This window comes from Bufo gargarizans, unplaced genomic scaffold (genome assembly GCF_014858855.1).
Source record: "Bufo gargarizans isolate SCDJY-AF-19 unplaced genomic scaffold, ASM1485885v1 fragScaff_scaffold_703_pilon:::fragment_2:::debris, whole genome shotgun sequence".
Taxonomy (NCBI): Eukaryota; Metazoa; Chordata; class Amphibia; order Anura; family Bufonidae; genus Bufo; species Bufo gargarizans.
The window spans coordinates 200,424-217,854 of record NW_025334170.1 but is presented as its reverse complement, the minus strand read 5'-3'; the positions used below and the strand labels follow the sequence as shown (position 1 = coordinate 217,854).

At 41.8% G+C, this 17,431-nt stretch overlaps 1 protein-coding gene across 1 annotated transcript in view; it reads right to left on the bottom strand.

Moving 5' to 3' along the window:
- LOC122922777 (collagen alpha-1(XXVI) chain-like) overlaps positions 1-17,431 on the bottom strand; it is a 52,350-nt gene that overhangs the window by 12,485 nt on the left and 22,434 nt on the right. Inside the window, exons 4-5 of the mRNA XM_044273501.1 lie at positions 2,840-2,990; positions 71-109 (exon numbers count right to left, since the gene is read on the bottom strand). Of these exons, the coding sequence (XP_044129436.1) occupies positions 71-109; positions 2,840-2,990 (190 nt within the window). The remainder of the gene's footprint in view (positions 1-70; positions 110-2,839; positions 2,991-17,431) is intronic.

The window sequence follows — 17,431 nt, the reverse complement described above, 5'->3', positions numbered from 1 at the left end:
AATTCTTTAGTTGCTATTGTATTATTAGTACAATATTTTCTAACAAAAAATTAATTGATCATTTTATTACCTCTTGTCTTTTTTTCTTCAATAGTATCTCCTTTGGAGCCTATACAAACGAAAAGTGCACAATCAGCTTTAATGCAAATTAAAAATTATAAATATGGCAGCTTTTTAATAAGGGGACCCAGGGGTAACTTTTTGATTTAGAGTGTTGTTACCTATGCCACCCTGCACCATTTTGTAAGTTTAGTGCAATTTGAGGCAATTTTGTTGATCTGTGAATTCATGGATCCAATGGCAATATTAAAGGGAACCTGTCACATTGAACATGGAGTCTGAACTGCAGGCAACATGTTATAGAGCAGGAGGAGCTGAGCAGATTGATATATAGATTTATGGGAAAAGATTCAGTATAACTTGTAAAATATTCATTTAAATTCCTGCTCATTCAGGGGTTTGAAGTCAAGGGGGAAATTCTGTCAGCCTTCCCTCTATGACTGTGTATCTAGAGAGTGCTGTCAGTCACTGATAGGACCTCCTCCTGGACTTCAAAGTCTAGAACGAGTAGTAGAATTTAAATGAATATATTACAAGTTTTACTGAATCTTTACCAAAATAGTGTATACCAATCTGCTCAGCTCCTCCTGCTCTATAACATGGTGCCTGCAGCTTGTATTGCATTTTTAAGGATGACAAGTTCCCTTTAATATAGTGTAGTAGACGCACATACAGCACTATCTGCTACACTTCCATAGCATTCATTGTGCATGGTCCTGCATCTACACAGTGCTTCATGCACTTACAGATTTTATTTCTCTTTGGTCTATTCTCTTATAACAGTGTGAACAAGGCTCGAGATCCAAAAAGTCAATTTGTATCCTTGTCAAAGAGACTGAAGAGTGAATGGGAATTACTAGTACATGTCTTCCCTTGGTACTGTATGTTTCTATGTATTCTCAAGTCTGAAGTGTGCTGTGATTTCCTACATTGTGTACTGTGGGAATAAAACCCTCTTCACGTGCACCGTTCTGATTACCAAGCTCTCCCTCCATTTAAGTCATATGGTAGGAACTGGCTACAAAAAAATATTGTAGCTCCTTGAAATGACTCATCACACGGGCAAAGCAGTTTGGCAGCCGCCTTGCAATTCTCCACCTTGCTATTAAATTTCACACAGAGAACCTCTGTAAGGATTGTGAAGCTCTGAGTGGGTATCAGCCATTCTATTTCCATCCTATATACAGCAGTGTGCAGTGTGAATAGAAGATAACGGCATGCTCAGAGTTACATCAGCGGTCAGTGCCCAGTGTCGTCTGCAAGCTGCTGTCTCCATTGCTCCAGTCTCTGCACCATTAGGGCATGCTCGCACTCACCTGCAGTCTTTTAGGCTAGGGCTACACAGCGACATTTGTCTCACCAATATTAATTGGAATGATAGTCTATGGTGTCGCACTGCGACACGACAGCCGCAAAAAATCCATCCAAGTTGGATTTTTGTGCGACTGTCGCAGTATGTCACAGTGCGATACCATAGACCAGAGTTCCCCAACTCCAGTCCTCAGGGCCCACCTACCAGTCAGGATTTGAGAATATCCCACAGAATAAACACCTGTGGTAAGTCCTAAGGCATTGACACTAATTATATCACCTGCTCAATACTAAGGAAATCCTAAAAACATGACCCGTAGGTGGGCCCTGAGGACTGGAGTTGAGGAACACTGCCATAGACTATTATCACAATAAATGTCACACAACATTGGTGCAACACGTAGCTGTACCATTTTTGTCACGCAAAACATATGTAGCCTTAGCCTTAAAGGGCCTGTATGCACGCTCACTAGACCTAGGGTCCCTGGGTATTTAAGGCACCCTCGCCATTGAAAGGGTGTCTGAGCTTAAAGGTTCCCTGTGACCAGCAAAGGTTTTTGGAAGACTTGTGCCTCAGTGATTTCCTTGCGATTTACCTGCGTCACCCAGCCTGTGTTCCTGCCTTGTACCCATCCTCCATGTTTACTCTTGAGCTCACAGTTTGGTTTCAGTTTTACTTAAAGCGGTTGTCTGCTTTTTACTATTGGTGATCTATGCTCAGTATAGGTCATCAATATAAGATTAGCAGGGTCCAACACCCAGCACCCCTGCCTATCACCTGTTCGAAGAAAAGGCAGTGCTCACACGAGCGTTGCCTTCTCTGTTTTGTTTACCTGCTTGCGGTAACAATTGCAGCGGTGAGCAGGAGTAATTACCAAGTATGGCGTCCCCATTCGCTTCTATGGGACGGCTCTGTCTGTTCAAATGTATACTACAGAGCCGTCCAATAGAAGTGAATTGTAACGCCATACTTGTAATTACACTGCTCACCACTGCAGTTGTTGCCATGAGCAGGTAAACAGAGCAGAGAAGACAGCGCTCGTACAAGGGCTGCCTTCTCTTCAAACAGTTTATCAGCGGGGGTGCCAGGGATCGGACTCCCGCTAATCTGATATTTTTTCTGTTCCTAGAGCCTCTTGTGCTTGCAGCTCCAGCTGCGGATGAAGTGATCTTCTCTACCACTGTACACTCCGGTGGTACGTCTGTGCTTATGCTCTATTTCCAAAGGGGTGCATTCACATGCCCATATATATTTTGCTTTCTGCAAAATGTGGATCCGCTAGATATACAGATGACTTCCATGTGGCATCCATTTTTCTACAAATCCATTGTAACAATGCCTATTCTTGTCCGCAAAACTGGCGACTAGGACATGTGATATCCTTTTTGCAAGACTGCGGAACAGACATACGGAACCAGACAGCACATGGAGCAAAGACTGGAGCATTTACTGTTCTCTTGTTCCCACCTAGTGTAGATTTGATCGATTTCCTGAATATGCTTCCTGGACTCAGCAGAGGGATGGCATCTGGCAAGTAGCCCTCATTCCACACCGATGTGCCTCTTGTGATGGGCAGGTCATTTTCTGATGCTTTCTCTGCTGCTTGCAGTGTGATAATCTTGAAAGAATGAAAATAAAAGCTTTAGTATATTGTAATGATATATTATCCCATAGATAAAATATAAAATGATTATTACTGCAATGGACAATTCCATGGACAGTTGTTGACTATGTGTAGATCTGATTAGTGAGATGTTATCAAGATTTGTAGAATGTGATTAGAATTCAGATCAATGACTATTAAAGGTATTCCATATTATAAAGTGATGGTATATTGCTAGGATATGTTATTATTTTATGAATGATGGGAGTCAACCTCCTGGACCCAGAGAGATCTTGAGAATAAGGGGCCAGAGCACTATTTTTTTGCAGCTTCCCTTCTGTTTTTTGGCCCCACTGTGGCTCCCTGAAAATCTAGATGACTGGTGGCTCAGGAAGGCAAGGATGATAAAAAAGCATCCTTGCATTTTCTAAGGGGACAGCGGGCTCCCAGCAGCGGTCTCTGTGATACATACACAAGATGTTAATAGGCCGTATTCACATCCACCACTGGACGGGACCATTGTCACCCTCTCTATTTACAGAGGAGGGGTTAATTCAGTTTAGACCAGTCCAGATTTGTGCCAGAGAGAATCTGAGTCTAGCCACAGAAGAGAGCAGAAGCAAAATGTAGGTGCTGACAAAGGAGCCAGCCAGGGCCAGGCCAGAAAAGAACTTAGAAAAACAAGCCACACCAAAGAGGACCTATTGGGTCTACAGCATATTTGTTCAGGAGGTTTTTTTTTCTGGGGCCTGGACATACATTGGAGCAGATTGGCTATCTGCATAGGAGAATATCCACATCCCGCAGAGGACATTGTGGAAGTGTACATTTTAACTATGGCAACCTGTTAAAAAAAAAAAAAAAAGGTGTAGACAGAGCTTCATCTGATGTTAGAGTCTGCCTTGAGGCAAGAGAAAAGTGTTGCACCCCATGTCTGGATGCTTATGTTGAAGTCAGCTAGAGTACTGCAGTGTGAGAACTACTCTAACTTTTTTATTTTATTTTATGCACTTACATAGTGCTACTATATTCTGCTGTGCTTTAAAGACATCATCATCCAACTGTCCCCAATGGGGCTCACAATCTAAGGTCCCTATCAGTATGTCTTGGGAGTATGGGAGGAAACCAGAGTACCCAGAGGAAACCCACACAAACATGGGGAGAACATACAAATTCCATGCAGATGTTATCCTTGGTCATATTTGAACCTAGGACCCCAGTGTTGCAAGGCACAAGTGCTAATCACTGAGCCATTGTGCTGCCCAAAACATGCTGCCGCTCTAAAGAAACACCTTGGCCTATTAACTACCTGTACAGCTGCGTAACCTGAAAGAACTGTGAGAAGTCCATTCATGTAATACAGTCCTGATCAAAAGTTTAAGACCACTTGAAAAATGGCAAAAAAATCATATTTAGCATGGCTGGATCTTAACAAGGTTCCAAGTAGAGCTTCAACATGCAACAAGAAGAAATGGGAGTGAGACAAAACATTGTTTGAGCATTCAATTTAATAAAAACAACGAATAGACTGAAACAGGCTGTTTTTCAGCTGATCAAAAGTTTACGACCACACCTCCAAAAAAAAAAAACTAAACCCCCAAAACAGAAATCCAACTTCTAAACATGAACTAAGTAATGAGTAGCTCCGCCGTTATTGTTTATAACTTCAAAAATTTGTTTAGGCATGCTTGATGCAAGCGTTTCCATGAGGTGGAACGGTTGTCCATTTTTGTAAACTTCCCTTGCCATCCATCCCCAAAAGTTCTCAATTGGATTTAGATCAGGGGAACACATAGGATAGGCCAAAAGAGTGATATTATTCTCCTGGAAGAAGTCCCTTGTCCTGCAGGCATTATGTTCTGTAGCGTTGTCCTGTTAAAAAACCCAGTCGTTACCACACAGACGAGGGCCTTCAGTCATGAGGAATGCTCTCTGCAACGACTGGGCATAGCCAGCGGCCGTTTGATGCCCCTGCACTTCCTGAAGCTCCATTGTTCCACTGAAGGAAAAAGCACCTGAGACCATTATGGCGCTTCCTCCACTGAGGGGCGTAGAAAACATCTCAGGTGGGATCTGCTTGTCATGCCAGTGACGTTCGAAACCATCAGGACCATCAAGGTTAAATTTTTTCTCATCAGAGAATAAAACTTTCTTCCACCTTTGAATGTCCCATGTTTGGTGCTCTCTTGCAAAGTCCAAACGAGCAGTACTGTGGCGTTCAAGGAGACGAGGTCTTTGAAGAAGCTAATTTGGGTCGAGGATTGTCCAGTGTCTTGACGGTCAGCCAATTGGATCCTCCGGCTCAGTGCTGATGACATTTTTTTGGGGTCTTACACTTGACTTTTTTGTTCCACAACCCTCAGGATCATTTAAGAAATTCCAAATGACTGTCTTACTGCGTCCCACCCCAGCAGCGATGGTGCGCCGTGAGATTTGACCTTTTAAAGGCATGTGGTCCTAAAATTTAGATCAGCTGAAAAACAGCCTGTTTCAGTTTAATCATTATTTTCAATTAATTGAATGCTCAAAAAATGTTTTGTCTCACTCTCATTTCTTCTTGTTGCATGTTGAATCTCTACTTGGAACCTTGTTAAGATCCAGCCATGCTAAATATGATTTTTTGCCATTTTTCAAGTGGTCTTAAACTTTTGATCAGGACTGTATCTGCCATTCCAAGCATACTGAGAACTACAACTGATGTGCTTAAACTTGAATTTTCAGGAAAGAACCATTTGCTGTTAATCTGGCCTCAGTTTTTGGGTTCTTGTGCATCATCAGTAAAGAGCAGGGCACTGGTTGGCTGGATGAGGTGCCTTAGATACTAGTTCTCACTGAAGGGTCCCATTAGGTGTATGAAGAATTATTTTGAAGGCAATAATCCATGGTAAAAAAGTATGTAAATTAGGTCATGTCATCCAAACTAGAGACTCTTCCAACAGGAAGAATGATCTAGCCTTATGTCACCTCATCCAGCTAGCCAGTACCATTGTCTGTACTAATGAAAGGAAAGAACCCCGAAACAACTGTGTACAGATGAATCACTCTTACTTTTTGGAAGAATATTTGGTTTGACTGAGATGGGCTTCCACATCTGCATGCTTTTTTTTTTTTCATATACCTGCTGGGAACCAATACACAACCAATCAGTATCCCCTGTACTGACATTAGCTAACATGATTAAAACTGGTGTTTCTTATGTCAGTTTTGAATAAAACACTATGCTAGCATAAGAGGTATGTGTCAAATTTTGGGTTTTATGGATTTTCTTATCTTAACATTAGAAATTCTTATTAGGGAGATTAGTAGCTTTCAAATAAGCTTCCAACACAGTCTGACAAGTTCTTTACAAGCAACTAATATATTGCTAATCACCCTTAGGGCTCATGCACACGACCACATGTATTTTGCAAAAAATACGGATGATTGTTCTGTGCATTCCGTTTTTTGCGGAACAGAACAGCTGGCCCCTAATGGAACAGTCCTATCCTTGTCCGTTTGGTTTCCATGTCCATTCCTTACTGTATACGGAACCATTAATTTCAATGGGTTCGCAAAAAAAAAAACAGACGTTACTCCAAGTGCATTCCATTTCCGAATGTCAGTTCTGCAAAAATATAGTACATGTCCTATTATTGTCCGCATTATGGACAAGGATTGGACTGTTCTATTAGGGGCCAGATGCATGGAATGCACATGGACGTCATCCGTATATTTTACAGATCTGTTTTTTGTTGACCGTAAAACCGTAAAATACATACGGTCGTGTGCATGAGGCCTTGCGGACATACGGAAAACGGAATGCAAACAAAGGAACTTCCCTTTTTTTTTGCAGACCCATTGAAATGAATGGCTCCGCATTCGGTCCGCAAAAAAATAAAAACTAAACTAAACAGACATGGAAAGAAAATACGTTTGTGTGCATGAGCCCTTATGTATAGGTCTAATAAATACTCCACATGGACTTGTAATTCTTATTAGTTCATGGGACAATCATTTATTCAGTCATCTGTGATTATTTTACAGATGCACTAACAACGCTGAAGAATAAAAGAGATCTGTCTGCTTGAGGATCACCTGGAATCCATTTGGACATCTATGCATGATGTGTCTAAGCTGAATGATGATCCTATCACTCAAGTCTACGATCCTGACAAAATCTGATTTTGTACACTCAAGTTATAAGAACAAGATGTGTCTGTTCCACCCGGGAGGCCTCAATGTTAAATGTCTGAGAGAGTAGTTCTGGAGAATGATAACTGAAGACCATGACCAATCCCTTCTTAGTCACGGTTATGTAATTCTAACATAAATCCGATTTATATTTAATATCACCTCCATAATAACAGTATGGTCATCTGCTTACTCATCATGAAAAGCACATGGGGACATTTTTCTAACATGGCAAATATAAGAAGGAAGGGGTGTTGCTGGGGTGTGGCGATGGGCCTGACTGCACTGAGCCCACTTGGTTAAGGTGGGCTCGGTGACACTCTGGTCCATCGATCATCCCCCGCAATACTTCACATCAATTATAAATGAAAACATTTTTCCTTCCTCCTTCTAAACGTTGGTGGAACTTGCTCACGATATGTGTGAATTGAACGGATTACTGTTTTTACTTTGGAAGTATTTAAGCGGTAGTATAATCTCACAGGGCCTATGTAGTCTTATTTTGAATGGGCTAGATAGGACGGGACCTCTACTGGTTAGGGCCCATACCTATATAATCATTGTTGCACGGGTCACTTATAGTTATTTTAGATAATATTGGTGATAACATAAGATTGGAATTCGTTTTTCTGAAACATATTGCTCCTTTCTGTACATATACATAATTGATATACATACATCATATCTTAGAGGAAATATATATCAATTATTATTTAATACAATCATGTTCATAAAGTCTGCTCATTATAAATTTCTGTAATTATATATGGAACCATGATGTCATGGATACGTAAATCTATTGTTAAATCATGATGTCATGGATACGTAAATTTATTGTTAAAAATCATGGGACCTAATTCATTATAAAAAATCATGCTATTCCTGATATAGAAATTTGTAAAATTCGTGTGTATCTGTAATTATATATGGAATCATGATGTCATGAATATGTAAATCTATTGTTAAATCATGATGTCATGGATACGTAAATTTATTGTTAAAAATCATGGGACCTAATTCATCATAAAAAATCATGCTACTCCTGATATATAAATTTGTAAAATCGGTGTGTATATGTTTTCATAAAATCTTGGGGTGCAATGTATAAGAAATTATGCTACATTTTATATACTTAACCATGGTGTGAAATTTATGAATATTTGTATGAAAAGATGAAAGTATGGAATCATGTTTACAGCATTATTAGCGTAGACTCTGTATTTATTTTCCTTTCTTTATTTTCTGCTGATTTATTCTTATTTATTTGTTCTCTCCTCAACTTCTTTTTCACCTTTATTTTTTCTTTCCCCCCCCCCTGTATGTATCCCAATCATTAGCCATGCATATTCAGCGGTCTTAAGGCATTTCCGGACTTTATACACCTTATGTAAATCCCACTAAGGGTTAAGACTATTTGCCATATATTCGGATGGGCTCTGGTATTCTCTGAGCCGTTCTGGCAGGTTCGTTGTATAGGCTGATATAGCGCTTGGCCAGGATGCGCTGTGCGCCGGGTCACGTGGCGACGCGGCTACGTTTCCTTGGGAGGCGGGCTGGAACGCACGTTTGCGTTCCACCCCTCCTCCTGATGAATGCGGCGTCTCCATGATGTCCTCGGCGTACATCATCGGGCACAAGCGCTCGATAAATAAATATCAGCTGAAGCATATTAATTAAAGGTGTAGCTGCATGAGGGGTATAAAGGGGGAGCCATGGCCTCACTCACATTAACCTCCTGACGAAGCTGAGGCGAAACGCGCGTCGGGGTTCCTTCCAGCCCTGTGTTCGGTGCTTCCACCCTCCATCATGTCTGTGGGTATGTTCACGTCCCCAGTGGATATCTTTTGTGTGGGAGTTTGATTGTACAGCCTGGTATCCTTGATTTATTGTATATGGGCAGACTGCATCTAGACGTATCTGATGGATGTTATGTGACTTTGTGCTCCATTGTATCATCATTTTTTGCTGTATTTTTTCACACTACAACCTCTCCCTGGGTTGTGCAGTGAGTTGAATATCACAGACACTTGTAGTGGATGTTTACTGACACTCTCTACTGGTGAATCACCTCACTGCACATCACACTGACATGTTTTTCATCTGCTTGGTGGGTGTTTGAGGCACCGACGGGGGGGACTATTGTTTTCAGTCTGTTTTGCTGATTATTCTCCATAGCATATCTGTGTAAAAAATATTTTATGAATTTTGGTGATCCATTGATGATCTAATAAAGTATTTATATTTCTACTGGGCATTCTATGGTTGTTTTTATAGCAGCATTTATAGGTTTAATTGATTGGTTCTCTGGTTGCCCTTATTTACGGTATTATAGTGAGGCCTTTTTTCTTCCTTTTTCGGTTCTATATAAGAAGGATGAGTTTAGATTTTAACAGCCAATCGGATATTAATCTAATCAGCCAACTAGTGATTCACGGATGGCAGAATCCTAATACGTCTCTGTTCTTACTCCGTCAAAATTACCAGACAACACACTTGGCAGCCATGTTTGTTGAGCTCAGACTGAAGACCTATTCCCTTTAATTGCCGCCACAGAAAGCCACCTGTAATTCTTTCCTTCACTAAACTAAACTGGTGCCAACCCCTTATCGCTATATGACGTATATACTAATCATGGAGTACTGCTACTTAGTGCTCTATGACAAATATACTCGTCATGGAACTAAACTCTCTGTATACATGGTGATAGTGCTGAGGTCGCAGCTGTTACATACAGTGATCTCAGCTAACCAGCCCGGGACCAACGAGGGCAGTTGTGAGCTGACAATGGCTCTGACTGGTAGTCTGTACAGAGGATAGTATAATCAGAGGATTATAAAGGTTCTGATCCCCACAGCTCGTGACTCTAGGCTGGACACGAGCCTTTCCCATTGTTAACAATTTTCAAAACTTGTTCCCATTGTTTTGTGCCTGCTCAGACACTTTGGGACTAAGGATTCTTTTACTGTGTCTACTCAAAAGAATTAATCATACTTATATGCACACATTTGGAGCAGTTCCTTATCAAGAAACTTCCAAAATACACATTATTTGTAATGTATGCTATTCCCTGCGGATGTTCAGTTGAGCAAAAACACTAGAAAAGTACAAGATGTGAAATATGAATTTACAATTTGTATTACATACGGTATCTAGCTACCTAAATAGCATAGGCACATCTGTAGCTTCTGCAAGGTAAGAAGAGGCGGTGTGTTAAATATACTTAGGGTATGGTCACACGGTCCGCTTTCCTGATGCAGTCGGAAACTAAAAACAAAAATATGCTGAACACCTCAGATAATACTTTGAGAACTTTCAGAAACATTTTGGAGTTTGTCTGACACTAATAATTGTGCCGCCTTAGACTAGTTTACACTACAGCTAAAGCAATCTGGCAGGCTGTTATGACTTCTCTATGATCTCTGAATTCTCTGGATCCGGCATAACTGGGTGGTGCTGCATGCCAGCCGGACCCATACACTATGATGGGATCTCGCTGGAATTACTGCATCTAACACTTTTTGACCAGATAAATCCCGGCATTTATCCCGGCCAGATCCCCGCCAGTTCCCATTACAGTCATGGGCTCCAACGGTGAATGGCCATATCTGGCTACCCTGTATCCAGAGATGAGCAGCTGTAATTACAATTCGAGGCCGCTGCAAATGAAACGGGGGCGCATGTATTTTGAAGAGGAAGCAGCGCTCACATGAATGACGCTACCCCTTTTGATGGGGTGGGGTGCTGGGATTCGGACCCCTGTCGATCTGATATTGATGACCACTCCTGAAGAAAGGTCATGAATATCTTTACACTGCACAACCTCTTGAACACCTTAATGACCCAGGACAAGAATACTCGTCCTAAACAGAGGGTACTTCCTGCATTAGAACAAGCATTCTCGTCCTGCGGTTAACCCCGTCCCCACACAGCGCCATCTTGATCAGCAGCAGGGGCCCGGATGTTGCTGACAGCCAGGCCCCTACTGTATCCACCAGCATTGGTAAAAACATTGATGCTGGTAGAGTAACCCTTCATATACCACGGTCAACGCTGACTGTGGAATATACGAGGTTCACTGATAAAGAGGGCTCCCTCTCTCACCCCATTGGGTCCCCGGGCTGCGATGGTGGGGTCTTGATGGTTGCGATGGCAGCCCTGAGACTTGCAAAGGTCTTGGGGCCGAGCAGCTGTGGAGGTCTATGAGGCCCAGCCCCATAGACTTTCAATGCAGTACAATCCAGCATGCATTGTACTGTATTTAAACAGGGATTAGACCCTGAAATTTTGAAGTCTAATAGTGGGACTTCTGTTATAACAAACAATAACAAAATGTAAATTTTCAAGTAAAAAAAAAATCAAGCTATGTACAATGAAAAATAAAAAAAAGACATATTGGGTATTGTTGTGTCCGTTACAACTGTCTCTATCAAAATAGCACATGATCTACCCTGTCAGGTGAATGCGGTAAAAATAACATAAAAAATGTCAAAATAGCCATTTTTCCCTTACAAAAAGTGTAATAGCGAGTGCTCAAAAAGAACTATGTACCCCAAAGTTTTACCAATGAAAAGCAAATCTGCCCTCCAAAAACCATATGGCGATTCTTTCCTTCTGAGCCCTGCCATGTGCCCATACAGAAGTTTACGACCACATATAAGGTGTTTATGTAAACTGCAGAGTCAGGGAAATATATATTAAGGTTTGTTTTGCTGTTAACCGTTGCTGCCTTACAGGAAAGAATTGAAATTTAAAACCTGCAAAAAAGAGAAATTTTGAAATTTCACCCCCGTTTTCCTTTAATTCTTGTGAAACATATAAAGGGTTAATAAAGTTTGTAAAATCAATTTTAAATAACTGGAGGGGTGTTGTTTTTAAAATGGTGGTTCATACTAGACAAGCTCCACAAAGCGACATCGTAACTGAACTGGTCCTTAAAAAAAGTTAATTTTGGAAATTTTCTTGAATATTTTACAAATTGATTCTAAAATTCAAAGCCTTCTAACGTTCTAAAAAATAAAATCACATTTACAAAATGAGGCCAACATAGACATATGGGAAATAATAACAATTTTATGAGGTATCACTATCTAACAGAAATTTTTTCTACATTGTTTTCATGGGGGAGTCTGACATCGTGGACCCTTTCCTATCAGCTTCTTGAGAAGGCGCTGGTGCTCACAATTAGCTCCACGGCCTTCTTTTAACTTTTCCTAGGCCATATGACGTGACGTTCTTTGGTCACATGGCCTAGGTACTGCACAGCCCCATAGAAGTGAATGAGGCTGAGCTGCAATACCAAGCGCAGTCGCTATACAATGTACGGCTCTGCGCTTGGTGCGCAGAGAGAAGGCCGCAGCACTAATGCTGCCCCCACCAATCAGATACTGATGACCAATCCAGAGGATAGGTCATCAGTAAGAAGATCTTAGAAAACCGTTCTAAAGAGAATTTAGCTCTCCTTATTCTGGTGTCAATGCCCTCTATTGTATGGGAAGCACATCATGTAGCAAAGCTTTCTATACTATACATGGTTCTAAATTAGCATCTTCTTAGACATCTTCAGGATCTGTGAAGGAGAAGTATACAATCCTGCTTATGCAAATACATGGTTTCTGCAAAATCAATCTATTGATTTCTGATTTTTGTCCAAAATGTACTCCTGGGTCTGTTTAGCTGTTCTTATGAATTTTTAAGTGAATAAATGCATTTGGACAAACGAAGATAGATGTTAAGCAGTTCTGGAATTACATTTGTGTTTCTAATCTAATTCTGAAATCACTTGTGATTTCCCAGTGGAAATCTCTGTTCAGCTCTGCTGCAGTGGGAATGAGTAAGGCAGTCTCATTCCCTGGAGTTATGCAAATCTTTGCCATTTGGCAGAAAAGATAAAAAATGAATGCCATAATTAAATTCTGATTATCTTTTTCATGCTGAGTTATCAGATTTTGGTGTCATGCACATGGTCGTATTGTTGTTCTATTTTGTATAACTGGACTTCCATAGAGGTGCAAGTGTCCTTCATTGTACTGCTGTATGAAAATCCTTCAGAAAAGAATTGCGTCATGTTCTATTGGACGCCACATGTATAGCGGTATAGAGGAGAATATATCACACAGTACACAGTGAGTCAGTTTGTATGCATGGAGGCAGGCGTTGCTCTGAACTCAGGAGCCATACGACCTCGATGCTCTTCGATACTGAGCGCATGCATGAGCCCTAAAAAGGCATATTTTCTACGGTTGCATCCCCCTGGAAGTCTACACAGACAAATTTTTAATTGGCTGTCGTTCTTTTGGATCATTTTTGCCCCTCATCTTCTGACTACTGACACTTCCAATTCTCCTTCTGGATTTTTTATATATTTTTTTTGCACGTGCAGAATGTTTAAAAGATTAAGTTACTTTTAAGGGGCACGGTAATTATTATGGAGAACCTAATCTGGTCAGAGGTGTTTAGTGGAAGTCCATAGGAAATTATGAGAGGTTCTACATGGCTTTTTGTGGTGTTTCCTGCTATAGGCTTTTATATATATTTTAACATACCAGCAAAAAAAACCTCAAAAACACTAATAGTACAACATTTTTTTTTAGAAAACTGCAACTAATTTAAAGAGGTAAACCATCCAGAGGTAAACCACACACGTAAACCCAGTGTTAACAAAACACTAGGAAGGGAGTTAACCCTTCCAACACCAGACAAGGGAAGGAACCCACTTAAAGGGGAAGTGCACACACAAGCATACAAATCCACATGCTACCACCGGCAACAGCATGCGTGGCAACCATGTCCCGGCAATCACCCAGAAGGCCGAGACACTGCCACCGCCTGCTCTCACAGCAACACGTTGCCACGGGCAACCGCATTTGTGGCAACATTGTCACAGCGAAAACCAAAGGCCGTGACATTCACTCCCCAGTCTCAGCTGCTTCTCTCGTGTCCCTCCATGTAAACTTTCTGTTTGATGCAGCTTCAGCCAATTGCTGGACCTGCTCCTCTTCCACCATGACAAATGGTCACATGATAAGAGGGGTGCAGGTCACCCAATTGTTGGCTGCAATGGCGTTGAACAGGAAATTTACTTGGAGGGACCTGAGGGGAACAGCGAAGGCTGGGAAGTGAAGGAGCTGGGGATCAAGTAAGTGTCACAGACAACGGTTGTATCAACTAACCGGTTTGACTTAGGGCTAGTCCTGAAGGCGTTATCTGGTGGTACCCCGGTTTTCACCCGTTAACTACTATACAGGAATATGATCTTTGCTGCAGGGAAGCCACAAGGCCGCTATCTCATAGAATAGTCCCGGTGTAGTTCTCGGTTGACACACAGGGGTCATATATTACACTGCAAAGCACCACCGGCACAGGCAGAGCACAAAACCAGGCAGAGATCAAGCAGGCAGAGTATAGTAATCCAAGGCAAACACAGACTGAACCAAACAAGTTCAGGCAAGCAGATTACATACAAATCCATTAAACAGACACAGGGAAATGGCAGACAGAACTAGGTTAGAATTGAGACACAGACAGAACCTGAACAGATCCAAACACAATCTGGAGAAACCAGGCAGACAGATAAAAGCTCCAACACAGAACAAGCACACTCTGAACAGACCCAAACAGAATTTGTTGCACAAGGAGGGGCAGGACACGATGCAGTGTCCCACTCCATGTCAGTAGTGGGGCCTTGTATATGTATGGGTATTTGCAGAATCAAAGAATGGATGGTAGGACAGCACCACTTACTTGAATGCATTCAAGGGGCTTTGCGGCGGTGCTCGTGACGACAGGTCTCGGCCTCAGAGATCCCAAAATTACCAGTGAAGATGAGGAAAGTCACGGCACTCCAAAAGCTTTTTTCAGTGTTCTTTAATTCACCAAAGGTTCAGCAGCTGCTGAACCTTTGGTGAATTAAAGAACACTGAAAAAATCTTTTGGAGTGCCGTGACTTTCCTCATCTTCACTGGTATTTGCAGAATGTCACTTTGTGAGATGTATGTAAATTGCTGTAATTCCTTCTAACATGCTCTTTTGCATGTAATTATACCTAGTCACCCATAGGTGGTGCTGGCACCACATATAGATATAACAGGGGCAAGGCAGGAAGTGTGAGGTCAGTTAAGGGCAGCAGTTGAGACACAAAGAAGTGAAGAACCAGGTCAGCATCAGTTTAGTCCACAGCCCAGGAACGCTACCTCCAAAGTCAGACCCAAAAAGTCAGACACTTCAGACAAAAGAAGTGGTCAACCAAAGCTAGGGCTGGACCTGCTGAACCCTGAAGACAAGTAAGCTGACAAGTAACTAACCCTCTGAGTTGTGCGCACATCAAGGGTAGACGTCAAGAGAATGATAAACGTGATCCAGTGTGTTGAGAGAATATAAGGAGAGATTAGTGGAGGTGAGAGTGTTACCTCAGCCCGGTGTCGGACTGGGCTGCCTAGGGCCCACAAGTGGAAGTTATTCTAGGGGTCCACCCTACAGCTACCAAAAATAAATATTACTTGTTCATTTTTCAGGCTCATGCACATGAATATTTGCATTGCAGCACACAATACAGTGTGCAAAACAGAACGGCATTGTGCACTGCTCTATATCAAATTGTTTCTCGTTAAGCAGCTCATTGTAGTCGATAACCTAATCTGTTAGGTCCCTTTACACAGGGCGACAGAGCAGGAGCTTGTTGGGAAGGAAGCGTTCCTTCCCGACAATTGCCTGCTCTTCAACGGAGGAGAACGCTGAATTTATATGCAGTGATCTCCATTGTATGGGGAGCAGTGATCACTACTGTCAATGTTCTTCCCCATACCGACTAGTTGTTTGTCGGCAGCAGATCGTGATTACACAGCACAATCTACTTCCATTAAATGATCATTTTTATGTGCGCCCAAACGATCGAATTACGGTACCCGATGAATATGCGTTTCATTCGTTCATCAGGTAATCAACTTACACGGCATCCACTGCAGCTATTACGCCCAAGAGCTACTAAAGCGAGCAACACGGTAAGGCTACTTTCACACTTGCGTTCAGAGCGGATCCATCTGGTGTCTGCACAGACGGATCCGCTCCTATAATGTAGACGATGGGATCCGTTCAGAACGGATCCGTCTGCATTATAGTTTAGAAAAAATTCTAAGTGTGAAAGTTACTCAGACAGATCTGTCCAGACTTTACATTGAAAGTCAATGGGGGACGGATCCGTTTGAAATTGAGCCATATTGTGTCAACTTCAAACGGATCCGTCCCCATTGACTTACATTGTAAGTCTGGACGGATCCGTTTGGCTCCGCACGGCCAGGCGGACACGAAAACGCTGCAAGCTGCGTTCGGGTGTCTGCCTGCTGAGCGGAGGCCAAACTGTGCCAGACTGATGCATTCTGAGCGGATCCGCATCCACTCGGAATGCATTATGGCAGTACGGATGCGTTCGGGGCCGCTTGTGAGAGCCTTCAAACGGAACTCACAAGCGGAGCCCCGAACGCAAATGTGAAAGTAGCCTAACCTGTGTCACAGTGAACTACATTGTGACAATATGTCTATCTTAATTTTTTATTACATAATAAAGCATTTTAAAAAAAATCCTGTTTCCATTTCTGAAAGCCATATATTTTTTATTTTTCTGCCAATGATCTTGTGTAGAGGCTCGTTTTTTTGCAGAAATAGTTGACATATTTATTGTTGCATTTTTGGGTGCATATGATTTTTTGATCTTTCAATATTACACTTTTTGGGGCAAGGGGACCAAAAAATGGCAGTTTTTTTATTTTATGGCATTCACCTGAGGGGATAGGTCATGTCATATATTTATAAAGCAGGTCGTTACAGACGCAGCGATACCTAATATGTCTATTTTTATTTATTTCTATTAGGTCTCATGCACACGAACATTGTTTGTTTCCGTGTCTGTTCAGTTTTTTTTTGCGGATAGGATGCGGATCCATTTCATTTCAATGGGTCCACAAAAAATGCATGTGCAGTCCACATCAGTATGTCCGTTCCGTTGCCCCGCAAAAAAAAAATAGTGCAAGGATAGGCATTATTACAATGGATCTGCAAAAAAAACCAGATCCGCAAAAAAAATGGATGCCATACGGAACGTCATCAGTTTTTTTTGCGGATCCGCAATTTTCTGACCGCAAAACACATACGGTCGTGTGCATGTAGCCTTAAAGGGATTGTTTCATCTCATTGTCTTATAGGTGCGGGTCACACCTATGCTGGGACCCACACCTAAATTGAGAACGGAACCCTAAAAGTGGGCATATACAGCCTCCCTCCATTTATTTTCTATG